Source organism: Sylvia atricapilla, chromosome 2 (genome assembly GCF_009819655.1).
Source record: "Sylvia atricapilla isolate bSylAtr1 chromosome 2, bSylAtr1.pri, whole genome shotgun sequence".
NCBI classification, from domain to species: domain Eukaryota; kingdom Metazoa; phylum Chordata; class Aves; order Passeriformes; family Sylviidae; genus Sylvia; species Sylvia atricapilla.
In genome coordinates, this window is record NC_089141.1 from 44,383,170 (window position 1) to 44,409,378 (window position 26,209).

General features: G+C 40.8%; 3 protein-coding genes across 4 annotated transcripts in view; all 3 read right to left on the minus strand.

The window, feature by feature from the left end:
• Positions 1-5,009, minus strand: part of MIPEP (mitochondrial intermediate peptidase) — a 64,254-nt gene extending 59,245 nt beyond the window's left edge. Inside the window, exons 1-2 of the mRNA XM_066313074.1 lie at positions 4,821-5,009; positions 1,687-1,860 (exon numbers count right to left, since the gene is read on the minus strand). Of these exons, the coding sequence (XP_066169171.1) occupies positions 1,687-1,860; positions 4,821-5,009 (363 nt within the window). The remainder of the gene's footprint in view (positions 1-1,686; positions 1,861-4,820) is intronic.
• Positions 5,010-6,485: 1,476 nt separating this feature from the next.
• Positions 6,486-11,790, minus strand: LOC136374167 (complement C1q and tumor necrosis factor-related protein 9A-like). Its single transcript, XM_066339413.1, has 4 exons — positions 11,745-11,790; positions 10,009-10,200; positions 8,218-8,280; positions 6,486-7,298 (listed from the first exon to the last, which is right to left on the minus strand). Exons 2-4 carry the CDS (start codon positions 10,172-10,174, stop codon positions 6,493-6,495), a joined length of 1,035 nt encoding a protein of 344 aa, XP_066195510.1. The 5' UTR covers positions 10,175-10,200; positions 11,745-11,790; the 3' UTR covers positions 6,486-6,492.
• A 3,681-nt stretch (positions 11,791-15,471) lies between these two features.
• SPATA13 (spermatogenesis associated 13) overlaps positions 15,472-26,209 on the minus strand; it is a 44,686-nt gene continuing 33,948 nt past the window's right edge. For both annotated transcript variants that reach the window (XM_066313075.1, XM_066313076.1), the window contains exons 9-12: positions 25,456-25,585; positions 24,522-24,894; positions 20,656-20,730; positions 15,472-19,462 (exon numbers count right to left, since the gene is read on the minus strand). In XM_066313075.1, coding sequence (XP_066169172.1) covers positions 19,281-19,462; positions 20,656-20,730; positions 24,522-24,894; positions 25,456-25,585 — 760 coding nt within the window. In that variant the 3' untranslated portion in view covers positions 15,472-19,280. The remainder of the gene's footprint in view (positions 19,463-20,655; positions 20,731-24,521; positions 24,895-25,455; positions 25,586-26,209) is intronic.

The window sequence follows — 26,209 nt, forward strand, 5'->3', positions numbered from 1 at the left end:
TAACTTTTTTTTGTCTAAAACATAAAGCTGACTGGAAAACTTTGCTGGCAATTATTAAACCACACAGTGCCTGTCTCTTTCCAATAAACATTAATTCACACACTTCTTAAAACATTTTAAGTAGTGTGTATCTTAAACAGTTCTTACAGCGCAAAACTACTGCAACATATTTAAATGTTATTAAAAAAGATTTTTAAAACTAAATATTCTAGTAAAGAAGAAAGTACACCACCAAATGTGCATATTTCCCAACAGGAAGAAATACTTATTTTTTGTAAATCTCCAAATACTGCAGGGAGTTTGTAAGGTTAGAAGGATGCTAAAAGGGGCTGGGGAGCTAAGAGTTTCCAGGACTACTGACACAAATTCAGGGTGGTTTCAGCGTTGAAATGATAGACTTAGAAGATCAGGAATATATTTAAAGTCTAGGAATATACTGAAGACATCAAGCAAGATTTTACAGAAAGTACATGCAACAAGCTGACAGTCTAAAATATGATTGCAGTTCGATTGAAAGGCAGCCTTAGAAATGTTACACACTTCAAAGTTTTTACTTCTTAGAATCTCTTTTTAAAATCCTGTATAATACTGACAGAAAAGGTGCTGAATGACAGATATCAAAATTCCTAACAACAAAAACAATCACAAAATAACTTCCAGACAGTTCTGCAAGCTGTGCATCTGTGAACATAAAATGCCTGAATATAGCACAAAGAAGATAATTTTAACTCAGCAAACTGATACAAAACTATGGCCACTGAATTCTAACATTAATGTTTTAGTTAGGTATTGATTAATTACGCAGAATTAGGCAGTCTATACAAAACATAAGAATTAGTGACTTGACAGAGCTTTTAAGTACTTTCAGAAGGAAAAAGTGCCTGGCACAAAAGATGTCTTAAATCTACAGAAGAATAAGAAACAAGATCCAAAAACTGAAAACACACAGAGACTTTCAAGTGTGAAAACCCAAGTGACCTCAAAAAACTCAGTGACCTATTCACTAAGAACTGATTTCAGTATAAAGGTTGGCTCTGCTTCCTTCAACCAAAGAACGATGCTTTGCTAATAGACATACTTTGGGTAAACTTCCAGACAGGAATATGAAATACTCTATTAAACTTAAAATTTTGTGATGCAAAATATCAGACCAAGTATTCTAAATCTGTGGACCACAAAAACTACAATCTAAGAAACTGCTGCCTTTTTCTTGAGTTAATAAAAAAGCGATACTGTTGAGTTTCATCTGCTGCCTTTACTCTGAAAGTTCTTTATGGGCCTTCACCTATAAATGATAATAACTTAAAACATGTGCATTGCCACTCCAACTTCAACTCTGAAATCAAATCCCTCTTTTCCACAATGTAAGTGGTGCTGGATAGCTTAGGTACTAACATTGCAGCAGAAACACAAGTATGATTTCACTGTTGTTTTTCTTGTTGTGTCTTCTATATTATTTTTGCCTCTGTCTTAAAAATAACTGGACAGTTTGACGGGATTCTTACCTAGCAATCATTTGGTAAAAGCCTTTGTAACTCACTTTCAATCAATTTTATTTTCTCTCTTAACACAAAACTTCATGGAGCTGATCTGCTATTTAGTTCAGTGCAGAAAATCATAAAATGGACCATGGTATAAGCTCAGCCAGTTTAAAAGACTTTATGTAAAAATAAAGAAGAACCATACCAAGTCTGCTACTCTGCACAGGCTATCTGAGAGCTGATCAAAGATCATGACAGTCTCTGGCCCAGGTGGTGTTGAACATGCCTTCTGGACGAGCCGTTCTGAATCTTGCAATGCTTTGTCCTGTGCTTCTTGAAATCCTTCTGGACAGCTCAGTTCTGGAACACCAAACAGACCCTGCAGTGCAGAACACAACGAAAACACATGACTATTGCCCTCCTTGATTTCTGCACCTTTGTTTCAAGACTGAATTATCACCACAGAATTTTACCAAAGTGGCCCTAACTAGCATAGTGTAACACTTCACTGACCAGCAGCACCAGATATCAAAAGATTGCAGCCAATAGGTCATTGTCAGTCTCACTGAATGAGCCCCCAGTACTGGAAGTAGACCTCAAAGCAATAATCAACAACAACTGAAAATGTTTGTGAAATGAACAGTTTTATTTCTGAAGTTCCTATCAAGCCTGGCTCTGTCCCACAGGGCAAGATAAACACATTTGTGCAGGGTAAATGAAGATGGCACTTACGTTCTGCATTCATGGAAGAGACTTAGAGAGGTTCTACCACTGATCAGACAAAATTACTAATGCTAGCAGACAGAGAAATTCCACAGTGCAGACCTACAACAAGAAGATTTCAAAGACTGACAGAATCCCAAGTTGGAGGTGATGCCTAAAGATTTTTGGTTTTTATGTATTCTTCATGTATTTGAAGCTTGGTAGACTGTTAACGCATAGTTATAACTTCTAGTACTTTCCAGCTCCCTCTCTGTTAACAAACTCCTATTCATGCATTCTTGAAATTCTGTTTAGTCTTGCCTCTTAGTTTAGCAAGGACACTTTACTTTGCACCATGTATCAGAGACATAATAAAATGCAGAGTTAGAAGACTAGGGGCAGGGCGGGGAGGCTCCAGTGGGGCTGAAGCCATGGCAAGAGCATGAAGCCATGCTCTTCTAATTGGACAATATTTGATAGGCATACTAACTAACCTTCTAAAAATTGTAGAACTGTTGTATCACGTGTACACATGTTGTTGTACATATGATGTTGTGCATCTTGAAGGCTTTCAACTAAAGATTTGCTTTTATATTATCATTTTAACACTAGTTGGAAAAGTTTTTTGTTTTATTTAACATGACAGAAGCAACCCACAAGGACCACTAATGTCCAGTTCCTGGCTCTGCACAACAGCCTCCCCAAGAGTCACACCATGTGCCCGAGAGCACCATCCAAATACTTCTCGACCTTTGCCAGTCTTGGTGCTGTGACCACTTCCCTGGGGAGCCTGTTCCAGTGCCCAATCACCCCGTGGGTGAAAAACCTTATCCTAGTAATTCCTTGATGTCATTTAAGTTAAAGCAACATCTCTTCAAGCAATACAGTCCCTTTGCAACTGCCCAACTACAACATGAGCATCTCCTCGCCCCCTGATACAGCACTGAACAGTGAAAGCTACGTGATTTCACACATCTATCCCTTCCCAAATTCAACCTCAGTATATAAAAATTACAATCTGGATTTTCAAATATGCAGTCCAGTCAGCTTATAATCCACTTTCTGCAAACTCTTTGTATTTTAGCAGTCAGCTGCAGGTTTCCATATAGTTTGCTAGTGTTTATCCAAATAAAATAAAAAGCTTATCTATACAAGTATATACTCTGAAGCAAAAGCAGCCCTTCAAGCACACATCCAAACCATCTCGGGTTACTTCTGCTAAAAGCACCTTATTTTTTTGCTAAAGAAAGAAAATCTTTCCTCATACTTCCCATATTTTAATTTATTATTTGAAAACAGGAACTGGACTAAAGTGAACACTGAAAAAGGTATTTTTACATCTGTACATGTGTGCACACAAATATACTTGTATCACAGCACTCCTGAATAATGTTTGCTGTGTAAGATACTCGAGATTGCCCCTTCACTCAGATCCTCAGCCAGAGGATGCAGTGTCCTGCAATATTCCTGGGAGCTCCAGGTATTCCTGCTGCCCCACATCATCACCCACCCTCCCAAGCAAGTTCTTCCTGCACATGTAGTGCTCTGTGACCAGGATGTAACTCCTCTTAGAGATAAATCAGCCATGGAACTCTTCTTACATATGATATCAAGTTTAACATAGAAGTTTTTAAATTAAAAAAAAAATGAAGCCTGGTGCAGTTCTTGCTGTTCTTCAATGGCACTGGCTGCATGGCTGAAACATTTTTGTGTTTGCTTGGTCCCAGAATTTACATCCTACCAGGCACAGCCTCTTTGTGAGCCTGAAATACACACCTCTGTTCCAAAAGAGCTGTGGGTCAACTGAATGATCTGGAGCACATTCCCTAGACCAGTCAAATGGCCAATATTTAACGGGATTATTTCCTGAAGCAAGACTTACACCAGTGCGCTTGCAGAGGCATGAGAATCTGAAGAAAGCTTTCCCAAGCAAGTGTCAGATGGTAAACCGACGTTCGATTTGTCCTCTCTGAAACCCAAAGTTCAGCAGCTCCACCAGGCTGGGCACCATGGCAGGAACAGCTGAGTCAGCAGACAAACACCTGGATTTTACAGCTGAAACCTCTTCTGTATGCACTGTGCCATCTTACCCTCTCCGGGAGCCTGTTGACTGCCCGGACACACATCAACAAACGTCCCCGACTCACCCTAAAAAGTTACGCCATCAGAAAACCCAAGTGTCAACAAATCAGCAAACAAATCCTTTTTTGGCCACAGGTAAAACATCAAGAACAACGCCCAGGCGAGGGGCCGGGAGCGGCGGGGCTGCTCCTGAGGCACAGCCCCAGAGCAGCGGCACGGCGCTGACACGGGAACCACGGCACAGCCAGGGGAGGGCTAATGGAAGGGCTAACCTCACTTCATGGACATACGAGCACCAAACCAAGCTCAAAGCGTTCCCACGCACAAGGAACTGCACTGGCAAACGCTTCTGTGTCCAAAGGACACAACGTCTGGGTTTGCCAGAACTAATATAAACTCTTACTTAAAAAGAAAAAAAAAATACGCGCAAAAGAAAAATCCCCCCCAAAGAAATTCCCTTAAAACGGTTCAGCCAAGCAGAGCAAAGCACAGGCTGCCATCAGCCAGGGCCGCCTCCTGCCGCAGCAGGCCCGGCCGCCCCCTCCCGCCGCTCACCGTGTCCCTGCCCGCCGCGCCGCCGCGCCGCGGCTGCTGCTGCTGCTGCTTCGCATCGAAGGCGGTGCCCACGGGGCACCAGCTGGTGCTGACGGCCCGGCCGCCCTGCCCCGCCGCCCGGCCCCGCAGCGCCCGGCCCAGCGCCCGGCCCAGCGCCGCGGGCAGCGCCCGCCGGCAGCCGCCCAGCATGGCGGAGCGCAGCGCGGCGGAGCGGCCCGCACAGCCCCGGCCTCCGCAAGCGCCGCTCGGCCGCGACCTCCGCGCGTCCGCGCCGAGGGGAGGAGCGGCGGCGGGAGGCGGAGCTCCGGGCTCCCGCCGCCCCTCAGCCCGCCGGGAGCCTCGGGCTCCCGGCGCTTCCCGGGTCACCGGGGCCCCTGCCGGCTGATAGCTGTCCTGCACCTTCTCCAGCTGAACCCAAGTCCCTGTTCAAACGGGTTTTTCCGTCTAGATGTTTCTGTGATACTAACTTCAGGCGTGTGGCTTTCGGGGAAAAAACGTCATCTTGCTGAGAAATGCACACAGCCCTTTCCTCCGCCTGGGTGCCCTTGTATCTCCCTCGCTGTCATTTGAGAAGTGCAGCTGTCTCTCCTGAGTTGACCCAGCGAGCCTTCCCGCCCGGGCGCTGTGATCCACGCTCGGGGTTCACTGCCGCGGAACACGCCGCACTCCCCGGTACCCTGAGTGCGGGTGGGAAGCCGCGCCTTGTGCTCCCAACACTGCACTGGCACTGGATTTCATGATGCTGACCCATCTCCAATGGCATCTCTACTTTAGTCTCTTCTAAGAGAAGTGAATGAGACTTCTCAACGTTTCTTTTTTAATATTTTTTGAGTTTTAGAAGAAAAAAAAAAAGGGGAGGGAGGGTTGGGAATGGGGAAGAAAAAGAAAATTTGGTGGGGAAATGACAAAAGGAATGTTTTATGGCACAGGGAATGTCTCTTGATCAGTTCTTTGGAATGGCTGCTTCAGTGTTGATTAAATATTGTCTTTAATGTGTGAGAATTTGTTTAGTAATTCTGCAGCACAGCAGCTTTATGCTGTATTTTTGCACTGGCCTTGAATCTCTGCCCTCATGAGAGAATCCACATGGCACTTCCTCCTGTCACTCCATTTTGCTCTGTTTCAGACCTGTGACTACACAGAGAGCAAAGAATCATATTTAAAAGCTGTTAATGAAACAATGAAACTTGCTTGTGCCACACAGCAAGCAATTTCTGTGTAGGTATCAGACTACACTAATTTCAAGCTTAAAAATTATTTTGAAGTGGCTGGATGCAAACTAACCGAGTTTCAAGTCCATCTACACATGCCACATTGAAAGATATAACCTGGCTTGGAAGTAACTGTTGCTTCTTGTTTATACAAGATGTCCCTGGCAACATAATTCTGGAAGTTTTGTCTTTTATTTCATCTTTCTTTGCTTTAAATATTTTTCTTCAGAACTGGGGTACAGACCCCTGTGAATGCCTACAGCAAGTCACCAAAACACTAATGTGTTAAGCCCAGCACTGCAGATTCTGAAGACCTGTCCTGTCTTAGGCAGAAGCTGTTCCTGAGACCAATCCTTTTCTGTTGAATCCAGAAGGAATTGTCCAGCAGATAACAGCTTTCCCAGGGAGGGCTGAAGGACGCAGGCACTGCAGGGATATCCAGCCTGCAGGATAACACGGAGTTACGGGGCGGGCGGCAGCAGCGGCTCCAGCGGGTCAGCGGTGCTGAACAGGAGGAACCCCGAGAAGGTGGTATCGTCATCGCCGTCCGCAAACAGCCCATTGAAGGCCTCTCCTTGGTGGGCCTGCAGCCACACCTCGTCTCCTCCCTGCAGCTCCAGGATGGCGGCTCCCGAGGCCTGGTCCTCCCCGCTCTGGTACCTGTCCACTGTGTGCAGCATCTTGATGCCGTTCTTAACGAGAGCTACCCGCACGTTCCTCGAGTAGACGGTGATGTGGTAGGTGAAATAGTAAACACCGGGGTGTTTGCAGGTGAACTTGCCAGTAGCTGAGTTGAAGTCATTCAGACTGTTATAGAGCACCTTGTCAAACCTGATCGGGCGATTTGGAGGGGGAAACTTGGTGTTGGCTGTAAGGCCAACACTGAAAGCGCTCCTTGGCAGGACTCCTGGGGCACCTACGTTCCCCTTGTCTCCTCTGTCTCCTTTCAAGCCTCGTTCCCCCTGAACTCCTGGATTACCCTGTGGCCCTATAGCTCCAGTATTACCTTTAGGACCTGGATTACCAATCGGGCCAATCGGCCCTGGGAAACCAACTCTTCCAGGATGGCCAATTTCACCCTTTGTCCCTTTTGGACCTATGGGTCCAATGTCTCCTTTTAAGCCCTTTTGTCCTGGCAGTCCCAGATCTCCCTTCTGACCTTTGTAACCCACTGATCCGATAAATCCTTTTGGTCCCAGTTTACCAGGTGGTCCTCTTTCTCCTTTATCTCCTTTGTTCCCCTTCTCTTCAACAGTCCCATTTGTTCCTAAAGGGAAAAAAGACAAAAGCAAAACCAAGTAATAATAAAAACAAACCAAAACAAAACAACTCCACAACTTTCTTGTGATCCTCCATTGGAAGGCCCAAATTGAGTTTCATCATGTGATACATGAGCAGGTGTGCATCTCCACTGTGCATACTGTGCTCACTGTACACACAGTTTCTCATACATTTAAGTGCAGGGTAAGCATAATGTCTGAAGAGCCTGTTATTTTGTTAGAAAACAGGTGCTCTGGCTGGCAGCAGCAAGAATAAGCTCAAAGAAAGGAAGGTTGTCTTTGGGTTGATGATAACACTGACATCTCATACAAAAGCAGCATCTGTCCACACTTTTTTACAGCCTTTGGTGTATAAAATGGGTGAAAGGATTCACCATTTAATCAGAGGAAGAGGAAGGGTTTGGGTTTTTTTACAACCTGAACTTGCTTGCCACCTATTTCTATATCTACATGATGCTTCTATAATTTCTACATATAATTTTTACTTTTCTTGGGTTAAATAGATTGCTACTGCAGCACAACCAAAGGCTTTTTGTCCTGGTTACTTGTCACTCTATGCTTTATTTGTCCTTCATCCATTATTGATCTGAAGATCAAAGCCTTCAAAACTGCTCTGGTTGCTGCACAAGGTTTTGAAGGTGAAGATCTCATGATGTGAAAGGCGCTTTAGCTGTTGATAGACAAAAGCCACCATAAAGAACATATGCTCAATCCATCAGGAAAAGAAGCTGATCAATTCTGTTAAACGACCGTTGGCTTCTCATGTTAGGAATAATGCTGTTTGTACAGTTTGCTGTTCTCAATTTAGAAATGAGAGAATTTAAAGTACATGAGATTATATGATGAGTTCACAAACACAAGAGCAGCAGTTCATAGACAAATATTAAATTGAAACATTTTTCTGACCTTGTTCACCTTTCTCTCCATTGATACCATCTTTCCCTGGACTGCCTGGAACTCCTGGTTCACCTAGTACAGAAATAAAACCACAGATTTGCATTAACAAATTACCAGAAAATTTGTGAAGAGTCCTTAGTTAATCCTTCCTCTTTAAACCTGGCCAAACAGTAATGTAAAGCATACCCTTATTTCTGACTTCTAGTGTCTGCCACTGCTGGTACTTTTATTTTATGGAGAGATTGACAAAGAACAGAGAACCTCTACTTGAGGATGGTGCTTTTTGGATGCAGAAGGAATCCTTGGCATAAAGAGATGAGTTATTGAGATAAGTACAGTGTGAAAACTTCTCTTGTTGCCTCCTGCCATAGAAGTTCAGCAGGAAGAATTGTTGGGGCAGGAAGCCTAGCAGATTCCTAAACCAGGACAAAGGCATCCACACTCTTGATCCCTATACCTAGTGCAACATGGACTTTCCAGTGTTCAACAGAGAGCAATTACAGAAGGTATTTTTGTAGTACAGAGGTAATACAGAAGACCAAGAGGTCCATGATTGGATACATCCCAAGTGCACCAACAGAAGAAAAATAGAGTTGGCAGTTTGGCTGTAATCGCACTCCAAGAGTAGCTCTCCAGCCATATGGGCCAGAGAACAGTTCTTCAGCAGTTTCCTGCACCTAGGTGCATCCCAGCCTCTGCTGAAATTTCCTTGACTTGGTAAGGAACAAAATTACTTCTCATGTATTAAACGACAAAGATGTATCTACACAGAGTATGAAGAATGGTGCATTCACCCCACTTTGTTCAAAGAATAGTCAGTACAGTCATCATAAGAGATTAATTTAGGAAAAACGTTTGGGAGTTTATCAGAATCCAATGGTATCATGATAACTCAGTGGAGTGCAGGAAGAGCCTTTAGAAAATAAATGAAAATAAGAAAGCTTTAGGTTTGCTGGTTTTCAGACCTTTCTGGAACCCTGCATACAGGAAAAAAAGGGCAGTTAAATGTATGTGCCTATTAAGATGCTTATGGAAATCTTTGGGTTTTTTCTATATTTTAAAAGGTGATTAAGTGTTATATGTCAACACGCCTGCAGATTTATCACCTTGTGCAACCCTGGCCTTGATATTCCAGCATGGATACAAGGGCCATCATTAACCTAAGGCTTAAGGTATTATGGGGGTGATTAGTTTTAGGATGCTAAGATTATCTCTGGCTTTGATATCTCACACAAATCTCTATTACAGGCCGCTGAAGCAGACATAAATCCTACTTTCTTTTTCAATAGTCTTCATTTCTGAACTTACTCTAGTTACTCTTGAGTTACAGCAAGTAGGCACACTCAGAATCAAGTCCTACAAATGTACAATTTAGATAAGAAAGAGGAATCTTACCACTGCATACTTCCTACTACACCAAACAAGGTATCAGTTGTTCCTTTTTTTGTTTAGTGGGCTTGAAGCTCTTTGCAGAAATATAGTTTCTATCACAGAGAAGTAGGAGTAGGTTTGCAGGCTTTAAAATTTTCAAATAGGCTTGAAAATATTCCCATGATAGTAGGTAGAACCATTTTTCTTTTTTATCCCGTGAACCTGACATCTCCATAGTATTTGCTGTCTTGCTTTCATTATTAAGCCTTTCTTTATGTTTCCTTCTTCAAACAGGTAAATAATAAATGTCTGAAATGTTTTCTGAAGGCTAGGCAGAATAATCCTATTCATGCAGAGTAACTACAGACAAATTTGGGAGTGAATGGCCTTGCATTTGATATATTAAATGATTCATTCTGAACATAGTACCTGTATTTCCCTTGTCTCCTTTTGACCCGTCACGTCCATCACGACCAGGTAAGCCATTGTGCCCGGGATTGCCAGGGATGCCAGGATACCCCTGGGTGCAGACGTCCTGGGTTTGTGTTTCTGCTGTGCTGACTACAATAGCCAGCAGTACAATCCAGCTTTTCATTCTTTAGATAGGTTATATGACTTCAGCTGAAAGGTTTAAGAAAAAGTACATCTGCCTGTGTCTACATTAGAAAGGAATACAGGGTGGTGGAGGGAGGAAAACAAGGAAATGGGTTTTCACCATGTCTATTCTTTCATTTTTAAATCTCTGTTTAGCATTAATTACAGTCCTGGAAACTACCAAGTGCTATTTTAAAAAATTATTTAGGGGAGATATCATTCATAGCATCATTCTACATTTAAAATACATCATTCTACATTTAAAATATTAGCTTTACACAATTCTCCATCCACATTTCTCTCTGCAACTATTTGTGACTGTACAGTTGTACCTTTCATCTCCCAGGAGATGGTGCCATGGGAGGTGAGATAAGGCAATTCAACCCCCTCATTCAGCACAAAGCAATCACTTTTTAATTTTTTTTTAAATTATTATTATTCACTCGAATTAGTCCCCTACTGGGTTAATAAGTAGAATGACCTCAGAGGAGGGGTTACAGCTGGAGCAGTGTGAGATGAGGGCACAAGTAAGAGTTTTTTGGCAAAAACAAGTCTTTGGCTGGGTGCTCCCAATTCATGTAACTTTGCTACTAAAAGTCCAGCTTATCTTTTCACTAGAGAGTCCCTCCTGTATAATGTCTTTTGATAAAGGCCCATTTAAATACGTTAAGACTTAATCCTGGACACAGCTGGTTTAATTGAGTGTAAGAACAATTATTGGGAAGAGATTAGACTGAGGAATAAAAAGCAAATAGCAACAAAATTAATACCTGTTCGATTTGGAATTAATATCCATAAATGTCTAATGCACAGAAGCTTCAGCTATATAGGTCAAGTACTTAAACAGGTTAAAGTGATGGGTTAGTATGAGTAAATTTTACACAATTGGCTTTGGAATTAGTTCTTTTATTAATGAGGAATAAGATCAGTATTTCTTTTGCAGTATTAACTAGCATTAACTAAAAAATGGTGTCTCTAATCTCTTCACCACAGTTTCTCACTCTCATGAAACAATGCACACAAGTACTATGTAGAGAAGACACCAGTATGTCCTCAATAAGAGTAATTACACCCTTAACCTAATTTATAGAGTAAGCCTTTAGCTTTGGGACATGTTCCTTAATCTTTTTATTCTGTGTTCAGAAAAGTTCCCCATTTGAAACCCTTATTAAAAATTATTTATGGTGTCTTTGCCAATGGATTTACTCAGAGATGTTTGATCACCAACCAGAAAAATGTCACTTTGTCTGCTGCTGCTGGTTGGCTCTAAAGAAAGGTGAAAATAGAAAAAGCATTTGTTCCCTCTAAGGTATATAAATATTTGCTGCGTTAGTCAAAGGACTCCAGAAGAGTGCAAAAGGAAGAAGTGCTCTGTATGGAGCACTGTTAGGATATGATGCATTCCACGGAAAAGTCTGACATTCCTTGTGCACTTAGAGAGAACCCCATTCCCAGTTCTCTAGGGAAGCATTTCTTGCCTAAAGAATAGACAGTGTGGTCCCCATACATGCACTCTTCTCCACAACCTGACATCAATATCATCATCACATATATAGGACCTTTGTTCTTACCTCACTCACTTGGTACCTGCGGTGTTCTTGGGCATCTTTAAAAAGGTGTAAAAGCTTCATGTAAAAGAATGCACACTGGGATATGTGCCTTGAGGACAAGCACTTGTTTGGTCACTAGATTCTCAAAGGTCAGTGATTTAATTTTGAGAGCTGTTCAATAATTAAAACAGAGGTTTAAAGTGAAATCTTGCTATTTATTCCAATATTAAGCTGAAGTGCTCTGTACTTTGCCTTTTACCACTGTTACATGAAAGAAAAATGTTAACATGGATCAATCAAGCTTTGATTTCCCTGTTCCTTTGTACAAATACATCACACAAATGTTAGCTTCCAACAGCTTGTTTGATTTGTTTGATGGAAGGTGTGTCATACTATGATTGTGCTGTTAAAATACATAATGAAATTCATTTCCGAATCAAGTAATTTACAATGGATTTAGGGACAGACTATGGAAATTAAAACTAAAAATGCTGAGAATATGGCATTACAATTATTAGGAGATTATGGAAAAGAGGTAACAAGGTTGAATTAAAGTAAATAATAGAATTGCAAAGTTTTTCATGTGTAATTAGCAGGCTCTCTATCTAACTGTTTAAGCAACAGTCAAAGCTGTTGTGCTATTAAATTATATAGTATTGGTAAGTAATTTGAAAAAGCCATAACTCAATTCTTAACTGTCTTGAAACTACTGAAACTGCTGCTTAAGGCCTAGTGGAAGTCAACTGAGCTTATCATCAACCCCCTAAACACTGATCATCAACAGTGAAGGACAAGACCAAAAGTAACAGGAGTTAATGTGTTACAGGAAGTGGCCTTAATCCACCCTTGGTGGTTCAAGTGACTGCAAACAGTATCCGAGGGCATCACCACACTGCAAAGGTGTGACACGTGTGCTCTGCTCATATCAAAGAATGTTCCCTCAGCCCCGCAGAGACACGAAGATTTCTGCAAGATCTTCACCACCACCCTGTGGCGACACCAAAATATTGCAAGAGTTGAGTTGCCCTGGCATGAAACTGGGACATCGTGCGCTCTGAGGAAAAAGAAGGGCCATGCGCAGCAATTCTCTGCTCTACTTAAATGAACTTCTGTAGCCAAATTAACCGTGCTGCCGTGCTAGCTGAGAAGAAGAAAGGAGAGACACAATGAGCAATCCTTTTCTCTTTACCCATTAAGCCTGTTAAGCCTCAGCCTCCTTTCTCACTTAAAAGTTTGGGTCATTAAAAAACAGCCCATCCTGCCAGTTAGGAATAACATCATTCATTAGTTACCTGTACTTTGATGGACTCTGCAATTAGTCTGGTTTGATGCATTTTTAACAGACAACCAAGAAAAGTGCTGTAGAAATAGCCTTAAAGACAAATGTTTCCTTCAGCTGCTTTTTAGCATCTTGTCTCATCAGCAAATAATGATTTGAAAATAATTACAGGGAAGCAAGAGTTCATAATTTGTTCTTAAAACATTGCATCTGAAAGGCAGGAGATGGAGGGGGTTTTAGGTTCATTTTTGTATTCATTTCCTGTTAGGAGATGAATATGACAGCAATGACCATAATGGTTAATTAGATATACCTGACCTTATTAGCAGAGCAGTTTCTAGACCCTTTTTCAGTAAGTCAATATCTCTAAAGTCTGGGTGTGCTTATAGGAAGGGGCCATGGTGCACCTGGGGCTCCTCCTTTCCTCTTGAGCAGTTTTAGCTTTCCTGGAAAAAAAAATCCCTGGGAGCAACTGATAAATCCTCCATCACCTTGTGTTTGGAGAGAAACTCAGCCCTTGAAGAGCAGTGGTACTCCTTCCTCTGCTGACCTCTGCCCTCTCAGATCTGCTCTTCTGAACTTCACTGACACGACTCCAGTGATGTGGGTGGACACCTTACAACCTCTGCTTGTCCAAAGTGGTTTGGCTGCCATTGCAGGTGAATGCTTAAAACATTAAAATGACTCAGATAAATGCTGTCCAGGTGTCAATCACACCCACATCCCCCCACACACCCCCTAAGATGCACAACAGAAACGCAGGATGTAATGGTGTAATGTAAACAATGGGAAGGTGTGATGGATGCCAGGTCACTTGTCTGGTGCAACCTGCTGTAGGTGCCAGCAGAGACATTTGGGGATGCCACATGGGGTGCTACAAAGGAGGTGTAGGTGTAGACACATGTACATACACAAACACATGTGTTTTTTTAAATCAGAGCCTAAATACCTAATAGTCGCAGTTAGATGAGTTCTCAGCCCCAGGCACTGAACAAGCTCTGATTGCAGTGAACTTAAAAGAGACTTAAGATTAACAAAAAAGTGTTGTGCTGACAGTTTATACAGTTTTTCCAAATTCTCACAATTACAACTAGATTTCGTAAAGCATTTAGAAACACATTTATTTGTGTAAGGACTATTTGTGTGCTTTCCTTACAAGCTACATGGTGTGCTGTTTTTCACTGCTGAGTTTTTAATTTCTCCTTTGATTCTGGAACATTAAAAGGCCCGAATTGTTGTCTTTTTTACCAAGCACACATCATTATGCAGCCTTTGGAAAAAGCCTAAACAACAACAAAAAAATTTCTAAGATAAGCAGTGCTATTTCTATGCAAACTAAAAGCTCCATTTGATAGATCAGCTCTCAAGGAATTTAAAGGCTGAGAGTACAGAATGATCTATAGGATTTAGCCTGACTACTCAAGCATGAAATAAAATGCACAAATGAGCTCATCCTGGCCAGATGAACCACGGGGTCCTTAGAAAGCCTATTGACTGCTACATCCCACTCCAGTGTTTGCTCAGGGTATGTTTTTATGTCATCCAATCTATCTCACTATGTGCTCAAACGGTGCGTTTCACTTCAATGTTGGAGCACTCAGCACACATCCCACCACAGCAGCAGTCACCTTGGGAAGCAGGAACTCTCATCTTTGATATGAACCAAGAAAGAGAAGAGCCTGGATGTTGGAAAGAGAGGTAAAGAATCAGCAAACCAAGTATTGTGCTAGGATTCGAACTCATCAAAACATTTCTGATGAAAAGATTTCAGCAAAGTATGCTATTTTGTTAAAGCTAGTGTGTCTCAGCAAAACGCAATTTTTGGCACAGCCTGGAGCAGGAAGGACAGGAAGGACACCTTTCAGACATGGCCCTCTGCCCAGTCAGAATAATGAGATACCAAAAACTTCCCTGAACCAGAGAACTGAATCCCCAGCTGCGTTGACCATTGCTCTGTCAAGCAGGCAGGTAAGCCTATTCACATATGTGCAGAACATGCCTTTTGGGTGAACTCCTTTAAACAGTTTTGCTTTCGTTCCAAAGAAAATAAAATTTAATCCTCCTTACCTGCACTGCAGTTCTTAAGTCACAATCCTCTGCTAGCAGGAGCTTTATTATCACAGAAGCTGCACCTGCATGCATGCCAAGGGGTACTGTGTGAACCCTCTGCCAGGACAAGGTAAAGCACAGTAATCACAGGCTGAGACAGCAACAAGTACGGGCTTTGCCTGAACAATGAAGACTTCAATACCAGACCCAGGCATTGTTAACATGAACTTGTGCTGGGAAGTACTAAAGCTGTTACGGGGAAACCAAGAGAGGATGGTGTGACTTTTTTCTTTAAAATACTAGAAGAAATTTGACAGTTAATACATTTTTGCATTACAAAGGAAGTTTTGTAGACAATAAAATAAACCACAACAATTTTAAAACTGCACAATAAAGTTTTATAAGACACAGATGAGGAACTTCAGCTTTGTATATTATTTAATTCAAACATGTACAATAAGAGAAAAATAATAGGAATGTAAGTTTGTACTTATTTCCAGAAAATAAATTCATTTGACAAACAACATTCGAAGAGCAAATAAACCTTGCAATGCAGTTACTCTGGAACAAATGCACATCAAGCTACTGCAGTCCTATACACTGTACTTCAGCCGTCAATAGCCCATTCCTCTGCTCTGCAGCCAGGATACTTCATTTACAACATGTGCAACAGCACACACAGGGGGTGAGATGCACAAAGCAGCGTATGGAAGGTACAATGTTACAAAACACTTACCAAAATAAAATATATATGCAAGTATCCCTAGGTATTTACAACAAAAGAGTTTTAAATTAGAGATCGTTCAGAAGGCATCTCCTACATACAAATGCCACACATACAGAAAAAAAAGCAGAAAGGCAGTCAGAAAAAGGTACTGGGTTAGTTATGGCTAAAGACCTTTGGCTCCAAAACTGTGATAAAAGTATTTCCAAAAGACAACTAAAATGTGGAACATTTGAGAAGTCTGTCTTTGAACTCAGTTCTTACACTGACCACTAAAATTAAACGTGAAATTTAGCATGGCAAGAGCCACTTGTAAAACAATCTTATTATTTTATACTTCAAATGCTCTGAGTTGGATGCAATTATGGTTTGGCATTTTCCTAACTCAGTGGGAACACATTTGAGGACAATTATATTTTACTGCATCTCATGCAAAAAGTCTGAGGTTATCTGCTCAGCAGGCCATCAGGAAGGCTCTGGCTGGGCTTTGTCGAAATGAGGCACGAATATTCTTAGTACTTGCCCTAGAATTTTTTATAGTAACTTAAAGCATGTAAGTGGAAAAAATCAGATGTTGCAATCACAGCTTTCTGGTGATACATATATAAGTTTTGTCACCAGAAGGAGAATTGAGTCTAGAGTTGCTAGAATTCAAACTTCTACATTTTAGTTGCAACTCCTTCCCACAGATGCTGAAGTGAGGCTAACTCCCAAGTAAATACTTGTCCTAATTGTTGAATAGTATAATTGTGTGTTTCCACTTCACTAGAGTTTGTTTAAAAGACTATGGCATAGTATAAATTTGGCCTGTCTTACTATATTCAATCTTAAATCTGTTGGAAGGTCATATTGCAAAGAAAGACAGAGCATTACTAAACAACCATGTCTATATGAAGGGTACTATATGTAAAAATGTCCTGAGTAATCTGCACCATGAAGTATTTTCTTTTTAGCTCTTTGAAGTTCACTTCTTGAGAAAACACCTGTTGTATCCAAAACCATATGCAAACATTTCTGTTCATTTTTCGGGCTAAGGCACCAGCACTAATACATGGGAAGAACCTTCATGGACACTGACATATCAGAGGAAAAGATCCCCAAACCTTTTTTTTCCAGCACCTCACAGAACCAAGCGCTGGAATGAAGCAGGTTTCAGCAAAGACACATATTTTAGTGTGGATCTCATAGTATCTTCACGTCCAGCTAGCAAAGTTTCTGGGTGAGCACTGCAATCCAACTTCAGCCTTTTTTTGCGCTTAGAACAAGTCTTTCAAAATGTGATTATGAAAAGCATCATCTTCACTCGCACTGTACATGCATCTCGTTGGTTTACAGGCCTGAACATGGCAAGTATCCACAAAAATGGGGATGTAACACTAAAGGCTTACTCATTTGAGGGGAAGGGCATGCATCCATGCCTGCATTTAGAAGTCTGCTCCTTGTGTTTAAATTGAGTATTTAGAATTATCTATTTTAAAAATCTGAGCAGCAATGGCTGGCTTAAACATCAAGAGAAATATACAAGCAGCTTTTTCCACTGACTCCCTGTGCATTTTCTTTCAGCTGGATCATTACAAATGTCAGTGTGCATTTCCAGTTCTTAACTAGTTTAGGTCACCTCCCACTGCTATGGGAAAGCACAAGCAATGAAGTTCACTATGCAGGGCATAATTTGGCTGTGCATACCAGACTTTGCCTTATTGCTGAGCTATATACACAAGGCATTTGAAATGTACTGTTGTCAAAAGATGTAATTTAAAATCAAAACCACAAACCTGGGCTTTGCAGAAGTGGCCACATAGTTATGAAATCACAAAATCTAGTTACTAGTGGGCTTCACAACACTGATGATAAATAAAAATATGGAGGCAACAATAGTAGTAGGAACAAATACATCTTTAAAATAAGGCTTTTTTACACTGTTGTTAAAATGCCTGGCATTTAGGCCCTTATTTGTTTTTCATATATTACAGATCCATGACAAAGTTGATTGTGCCCATTGTCAAAGAATACCCTTGGATCTATCCAAATCAGCAGGTAATGCCCCTAAACAGCAGCATAAGATAAAGTATTGTAAAGACATTCATAGCAAATCAGTTCTGAAACATACTGAGTCTTTGTTTCCTTCCATATTCCCAGTAGTCCTGTCATCCTTGATGAGAGCAAGCAAGCAGAAATTATCAGTGCTACAAATATCAGGATCCTCTTTCTTCCTGGTGGCTTTTTAAAAGGTATTCTCCCAGATCATCTTCATGCCATAGATGAATTGAAGCAATGCAAATCATGGATTGCACATGCTGGCCAGAGCTGACCTTAATCAAGTCTGGTTTTTCCCCTTCCAATGGGGACTGATGACACCAAGACAAATATCCATCTCTGGTCCACACGATTTTTTTATCCCTTCCAGTAAGAATTTCTCTTTCTTTTTGAAGAAGTTATTGGTCAAAACCCATTATCAACTGACTGTTTACAAGAAGCATGGATCCAGACCGTTTCGATATATTTACATTACTATTTATTCATTTTCAACGTCCAACTATATGAATAAAAAGCATGAGACCTATGTAACATAGCCAACAGTCACCATGTACTGTCTCAACTCTGATTTAGTACATTCACATTATCTCCGTGAGAAAATAAAAATGTATTTTTTGCACAGAGAAATAAGAATATTGGAAATACAAAGAAGAGTCTCCCAGGTGAAGAAATGCATGAAAAAGCAATATAAAAGCTCTACACTGAAGAGCATACATGCATGCAGTATATTGCCCCGACTGAAATGAACCAATCCAAGATGCCCTGGGCTGCTCTTGTTTCCACTTGTGTGCAATAAATGCACATATCTTTACAGTCCATTTCACACTCTGTTCATATTTCTATAGGACAGAATAAAATCTCCCTGTTCCAATCTGGAATATGGTAAGGCCTTGCGGGATGTTCTCCTGCCATTTGGCAATGTAATAGAAAAAAGACAGGAAGGATTAGAGTCCACTAAATTCTGCAATAGCTGGTTAATCACATGGGGTATCTCCACCTGATTTTAATCTGTGCTCAGTGCTCCAGAAGGAAGGAGAAAATTCTCCTAAGACTCCTTGTTGATACACCCCTAAGGAAAAATTCCTCCCTATCCAAAATTTGGCCATCAACATAAGGTTACAAAAAATGAAATGTTACAATGACCTGCATGATTCCATCACTACTTCAACACTACTAAGAAACAGAGATCAAATACTGCTGTTTCTGAGTAACAGCAAGTTACTGTTGTCAGAAGAGACTGTTCTTCATAAGCAATGCTGACACTTGGCAACATAGACTTCAGAGCAGCCCTGACAAACTTCTTTCTTGTCCAAGACAAAGGCTGCATTCCTGGCTCAAAGGAACCCAAGGTTCTGCCTCCAAAACGGGAGATTTGCTGAGCTCAAGTAAGCTTGACTGTGTCTCCAAGGTCATCCTCTGGAGTGAATCTCTCCCTCTTGTGCTGATGTCCTTCCTGGTCCTTGGCCCCTCACTTTTTAAAGGGAGTGAGTTTGTTGAAGGTATGCCAGAAGAGGGATGGCTTCCTCTTGGGTTCTGCCAGGGCAAAGACCTGCTGCTGCGGGATGCTGGTAGGCACGGTGATGTGTCGCTGGTGAAGGGGATGCAGGGTTTGGTGTGGAGGAGGCACAGGACACCCATTATAGCTCACACCTGCAGAAGAACAGTTGGAGAAAGCACCTGAGTCAGCCAGGGAAATTTAAGCACAGAGCCAGGGGACATGATGAATTTTGCCGTGATGTTGAAAGGCAGAACTACTATGGGTCACTTTTTCTGATATTTGACATTTAATTGCTGCATTGATTTGGCTTAAGAAGACAACAGTACCAGTAAAAATATTAAAGAATTACCAAAAGCAAGCAGCAGTTCCACACAGCTGGACTATATTGTTTGCACAAATAATTCTGGTATTTCAAAGGAATGACTTCGAACAGCAGATACTAGTACTTCAATCCACTCTCCAAGTAAGGCTGGGTAAAATAATGCTACCAACAAGAATGTTGCTTCTTTCCATTTGAAATGTATCTGTCTGGGTTAATGTTCTTAAGACTTTGAGCTTTGTGCATCCTGAACAGAATCTCCTAATCACAAACTTGAGCCTGAAAATCCAGACACAGGTTCTAGGGGTATCTATTGATCGATAAAGAGAAAATACTTTAAGAATTTTAATCCCAGGGAACAGAAGACAACCTAACATCAACTCCTTCACTCCTAAACTCAGACTTAAATCTTGTTCTACTCTTCTTTCAGCACAATAGAGATTTACCCAAGTTTGACTTTAAGATGGAAAAGGACAAAATCTGTTGTGATTTGTTTCTGAGAGGGGAAATTAATAAAAAAGCCATTTCCTGATAAACAAGCTTCTGGTCCATCCTTCCTTCCTTCTAGAGGGATGCCAGAAGCCATTTTGACTGTTATCATTAATAATATAACAACGTGGCTTGCAAAAAGAAGTTGAGAACATTTTAAAGAAGGCATAGAATTGGTAAAGAAGAACAAGGTCTTTGAGTTTGTTTTGAGCAAAGGAAGGAATTTTAACACTCATTTCTAATTTAACCTGTGCATCCAATTCTTCACAAGCTTAAAAAATAAACAGCTTGCCTTACCTCTTGAGTTTCTTCTCTAATATACAGAATAATGACTTGTCTGTTTGACGAAGCTCAGAAAGCTGAGAGACTGGTATTTAATATTAAAATACAGGCTAATGGCAATTATTTGACTCCATGTAAAACCACAGAAAATGTTTTTTAAAGACTCAGGAACTCAGCCACAGCCAAACTCTACTGTTTCCTAATGAAAAGATCAATGGAACACAGTAGGAAGGTAACACAATTCTGAACACTCACCTTTAATTTTTCCTTGTCTTGACTTACGGGCGTTCTGCATGGCTTGTTTCTTCTGGTTTTCTGAGATCTCCATACCTACATCAAAGTGTAAATTAGGGCACTAGTACAAAATTACTGTATCTAATACTTGATTACATTAAATTAAAACAAATAAGTAAACATCTTGAACAATTTTTAGTAAATCTCAGCAGCAATACACCTGCAGTTTTTAGAAGTATGTTTTATGTTGTCATATGAACTTTAAGAGGTTTTCCACAGGCATAATAATAGCTAATTCCAGATAACAACAGATTTTTAAAAAAAGAGTGCAAATTAACATTTCTGAAATCTACAAGCCATCAAGTAATAGATCACAAACACAGAATCCTTTTGCTTTTCACTCACTCTGAGCTAACCTGGTTAACAAATTGGAGCACTGCTATTGCAGTAGTACAAATATGGGTATTTTTCCCTTTACTCAGCGTGGAGTATCACAAAATCTGGCAGACGCTGAAGCAGGCTGTGATGTGGTTTTGGCTGCATCATTCTGGGGCTGGATCCCTCACTCGGGTTTCTCTTGCACCTGCTCACATACTTGTGTAACTTACATGAAGTGCGTGGGTAACCCCAGGCTATTCACTATCGTGGGACAGGTGTATGGCTGAGCTGTGGGGAGTACAGAGGTGACAGACATCTGCTAGAAGGTGGCACCAGAGACTGGTGCTGTCTGGAGCCCAGGTAGAAGCACTCCAGTTTCCTCTCCCTGTGCACAACACAGCTGAGATACATGGCAATGTCACACTTGCACAAAGTGACAACAGGGTGCACATGCTGTTTTATTTCATGCTGTGCAAAAGGCTGCACTCATTTCACACATAGGCATAGAAAGAGCACAGAAGCTGTGGTTCAAAGAAAGAATGAAGTGTCTGCTTTGGTTCCATTTTCCATCTTCCCTCACTTCCCTACACTTTTCAAACTCCCTTTGTTTTTCATCTTGAACTTAAGAAGAAGTTATCACAAATCAGTCTGTTAACTTAAAACATCCATGCTTTTTGGGTAGCAGAAGTTTATTTTATTCTGCAGGGTTGGTTGGTTTTTTTATCTTTATAGAACAAAAACAAGGAAACAGATTTTAAAAAATGAAAGAAATTTCATCAAAAGAGATCAGACCACTTTCTTAGGGTTACTATTAGTGGTTTGGAGAATGATTTTCTCGCTATGGCCTTTTCTCTCATATATTCATAAAAGCTAAGAAAAGCTAGATATGGTTTGGGACACAATGACTCACACTGAATTGTCTTTGAAAATAGAAGTAAAATGCCATTTGCAGTTCTGAATTGAAAGAGTATTATTTGTTCTCTGAGTGATCAGATTAGAGGCTTTGTGTATAGTCCAGTAAAATAGCTTACAAAATCAACAAGACAAATTTAAACCTGAGGTTGAGAATAGTGGCATTTTTCCACTGGTTTTGGCTAAAGGAAATGTTCAATTATGCCAAAAAAAGAAGAAATTTTAGAAAAGAAACAGTCTTCTGGTTAATGGAGAAAACATCCAAGCCACTGTGACTCACAAGACCAGATGGACATTAGCTAATACAACTCAACTATCTTTCCTCTGGTTCATCATACCTGTCCCAAAACAGGAATGTCAGATTAATAAGTGGCAACACTTGAAAAGCAACTTTACAGAAGGTCAGATGTTACATGGGCAGAAAAGACTGCATGTCTGCATAATGACTATGTGCCATTATCAAACATACAGCTTCTCTTTTAACTGGGTTTGTTTTTTGGGGGTTTTTTTCACTATATTGCACTGTGCCTGAAGAGCATCAAGCACAGTGGACCCTCTTTGTGCAATTCTTGCACTCAGCAACCATGGGAATTTGTGACCCAGCCCCAAAATAAGCGTTAGTGCTATTATGACAAATCTCACTGCCAGTGCCACCACTGTTGAATGGTTACTCTTTTGAATTTCAGATGTGGATTTTCATGAGGTCCCAGCAGAATAGTTTAGAGCTGTAGCTGCTACACCTTTGCAGTTTCCTTATGCTTGGGGATTTCTTCAGCAGCGTCACTTAGGAGGAATGGTAACACCATGACAGACCTGTGACTGCTTAGGGCAGAGCTTCAGGAGCTTTCTGACAGACAGCATTTTACTTGCTCAACACCTTTCTCCCAATGCTCCATAAAGTAACCACCCAGGAGGAGGTGCAGAGCTCAAGAATGCTTCTTCTTAGAATGAATGGAGATGGAAGTGTTCACTTGTTCACTTTTTATCTTCTTTATCTCAATCTGTTCACAAAAGTGCAGGAGCTGTGTTTTAATCAGCAGCATCCTTCCACGTCACTGTACTGTGGTTCTCATTGTATACTGGAGTGGAGTCGTTCTCTAACTTTGTTGTAAGAGGCACTGTGTGGACAATTATGATCAGATCCTCAGCACTGCCCTATTACCATCTGATCACCTTCACCCTTTCTTAATATCCACTATTTTTAGAGTTCTGTTTAGATGAATTAGGGAAGGCAGCTACCTCCCATCCCTGTGAGCACAAGGTTCCACACAGAGCAAGGCCATGAAAGTCATCAGCATTGTGCCCAACAACACCAACTATAATGTCACACTGACGTTTAGCACTGGAAAAGAGTCAGGTTTGGAAATTCTGAAGGAAATTTAGCTGTGTCTCCTTCACTATTTAGTCTAGACTAAAGATGACTGAGATTAATTGGAACAGTTGGTGCAATGCAGAAGGGTTAAAAATGATTTTAAAATGAGAATGAATTGGCAAACTTGTAAGTATTTTCTTCTGTTTATGGATTATCTAAAATGCATATGGAAAAGACCTTATTTTCATCATACTTACAACAGTATCAAACAAGAGAAAGCCACTGAGATCAAACAGGGTTACATTTGTAATGTAAGGGCTATTCCTGTCTTCCTATTATTCTGACCAGGTGTTTTACATGAACATGGAATGTAAAATTTAGCATCTTGTTTAAGTTTTAATACTTTCTGAATTGTATCATCCATTTCACTGCACTTCCAGTATTAACCTGATGTCAGTCCAAATCCTTAGCCTTAGTGTTATTGAAAAGAAGTTCTCATGCCGCTGATATACAACAGATGCACTAACACGGCTTTTTAGAAATACTAAGAAGAGTTTTCTTGTTTTTAATTAGTGTTGCTGCTTTCTTTCTGTAAGTTTTGCCAGTGAAATTTTGCTGGAGGTTTTGTCACTGATCTTAAAGGAAGCATGAAATTATGCAAAACCAAAAACGCAATCCTTACTATCCACTGACAAAGAAGACACACTGTCCTTGGACAGTCTCACAGGCTGCAGGTCTAAAACTGCCCCTAGGATTTGCTGCCTTTTTTCCTGCTCACTCAAGGTTTGGGTTCATTTCTCTGTGCACTGCCCAGTGATGCTATTGCTGGGTCTGTAGTTAATGACACCATACAACTGCATGAGCCTTCTGGACACAAGAGGTGCCACTAGATGACAGAGACAGTAGAAATCTACAATTATTGCTGCTTGGCTTTGTAAAAAAGTGTCATTTACGAACAGGTATTTTTCACCAATAGTTCATACAAAAGTGCTAGGATTTTAGATGAATTTTTATTATTGATTGGTCATTGTGAATTGCACCTTGTCATATCTCATCTCTCATTCTGCTCCATAATGCATCAGAATCATATGGGTGACACTGCCCTGGACCTTTGGCCCACAGTGACAGGGCAAACACGCCTCAATAGGCTCCACTTACACAGCTAAACATCATGTCAGGTAAGAAAGGGACAGCAGCTCAAGAAGACAGAGTGCACATCTGTACAAAACAAAGAACTGCAAAAGCAAGTTTGTTTTAACCACTGTTTAGAAATTGTTCCACTCACCCATTTCCTTGTCTTCGCGAACTCTTCTCCTTTCACTTTCACATGCCTCCATCCATCTCTTTTTATCCTCCTGTTTTTTTGCACAGAACAAATGAATCTCTTCTGTTGTTCTGTTTATTATCTTAAAAGCATTCTTGACGTTGATGTTAAAATCTTTGTCTCTGCCATCTTCGGTGTCTACAATTTCTGTCTCGTCCATGTCAATACGATCCTTGTAATACAAGATGTCCCTTCTCAGCAAGTCCTTCTTACAGAAGACAAGCTGATGGTCAAAAAGGAAGAAAGTCCTCTGCTGGCTTTTGCCTTGTTTTGATATTTTGGTCAGTTCTCCTGAGTGGATCAGTTCGGAGCTTCTGGCTAGCACATCCGGTCCCTAGGAAGACAGATATTTAGAGATATAGAGATATGTAGTAAGTAAATAGTATTTTAAGATCACCCTGTGTGTCTAACCAGTCTCACTATAATCAAGTCTTAAGTTTATTCACTTTTCTTGTATTTTTATTATTAGATTTGAAAATGTCACACAATGTAAATAATATCATTGAGGTAAATTCAATCAATGTGGCTCTGCTCTACTTTTTTCTGCATAAACAGAGGGAAACACGTAAGTTAGTGAAACAGGTTCCTGTTCTGACAGAACTACCAAAATTCCAAATGAGGTTCAACAGGCCTAGCATTTTTAAAAGCTCCATTTTGTCATCTCAACTCAAAGGTGAGCGTCCATGTTAATACATGCTGCTCTGCCTGAACTATAAACAAGGTTAATCAGTAACAGAAACATTGCAAATGAAATATCTGGACTTTTAACTGAGCAATGACCACTTGAAAAACAGGCACCATAAACAACCACCTACGCAGAAAGACCTACCCTGCAAGGGACATCAAGAATTGTACACAGTACCTTTGCCCAGCAAAGGCACAGGCTGACACTCACCTCCCAGTCTACGATAGAGACTTGCCAACGTGCAATCTTGTCTATGCTTTCTAGTCTCCGTTTTCGCTCGTTGATCAGGCATGCCACATTCTTCATGGCCTCATATGCAGCTTTTATGTTGTTATAATCACTGGGAAATGTAAGCACATTTCAAGGATCACTTATACCATGGACATGATGCAACCACAGCGCTTGCAGCACTAGCCCACATTATGCACTTATCCCCATACTCAGGTACTTAAATAAGAGAAACCTGATTCCTGCTATTCCATACCCCACACAGTAGCCTGTACAATTCAGTACTGCTGTACTGCTGGGCTTGTCCAGGAGCAAATTATTAGACTGGTGGAAGGAGGCAGAGGAGACAGAATAATGAACTACAACACTGTCCATTGTCTCTACTAAAAACAGTGTCAGAACTCCCACTGACCTCAGTGATAGCTGTATTTCACCAAAGAACTGGGTTTTAAAACAAGATTTTAGTGGCATTTTTTTGGGAAGGGCATTCTTTTAATCATGTTTAACAACTGAATTTTCTCCTTCTTGTTCCCAATGACCATGTCAGTGAACACAAATGGAGAATGCTAGGTAGACAGGAAAAAAAACCCAAAAGCAACCCTATACAGGGTCAGAGAGGAACACAAGAACAGGGCACCAGAGAGAGGAATTAAAGGAGACAATATGAAGAAAGCATCCCATTTCCACGGGACAAATGTGTGAGTTCCATGATGGCCACTGTTACCTCAAGTTTGTT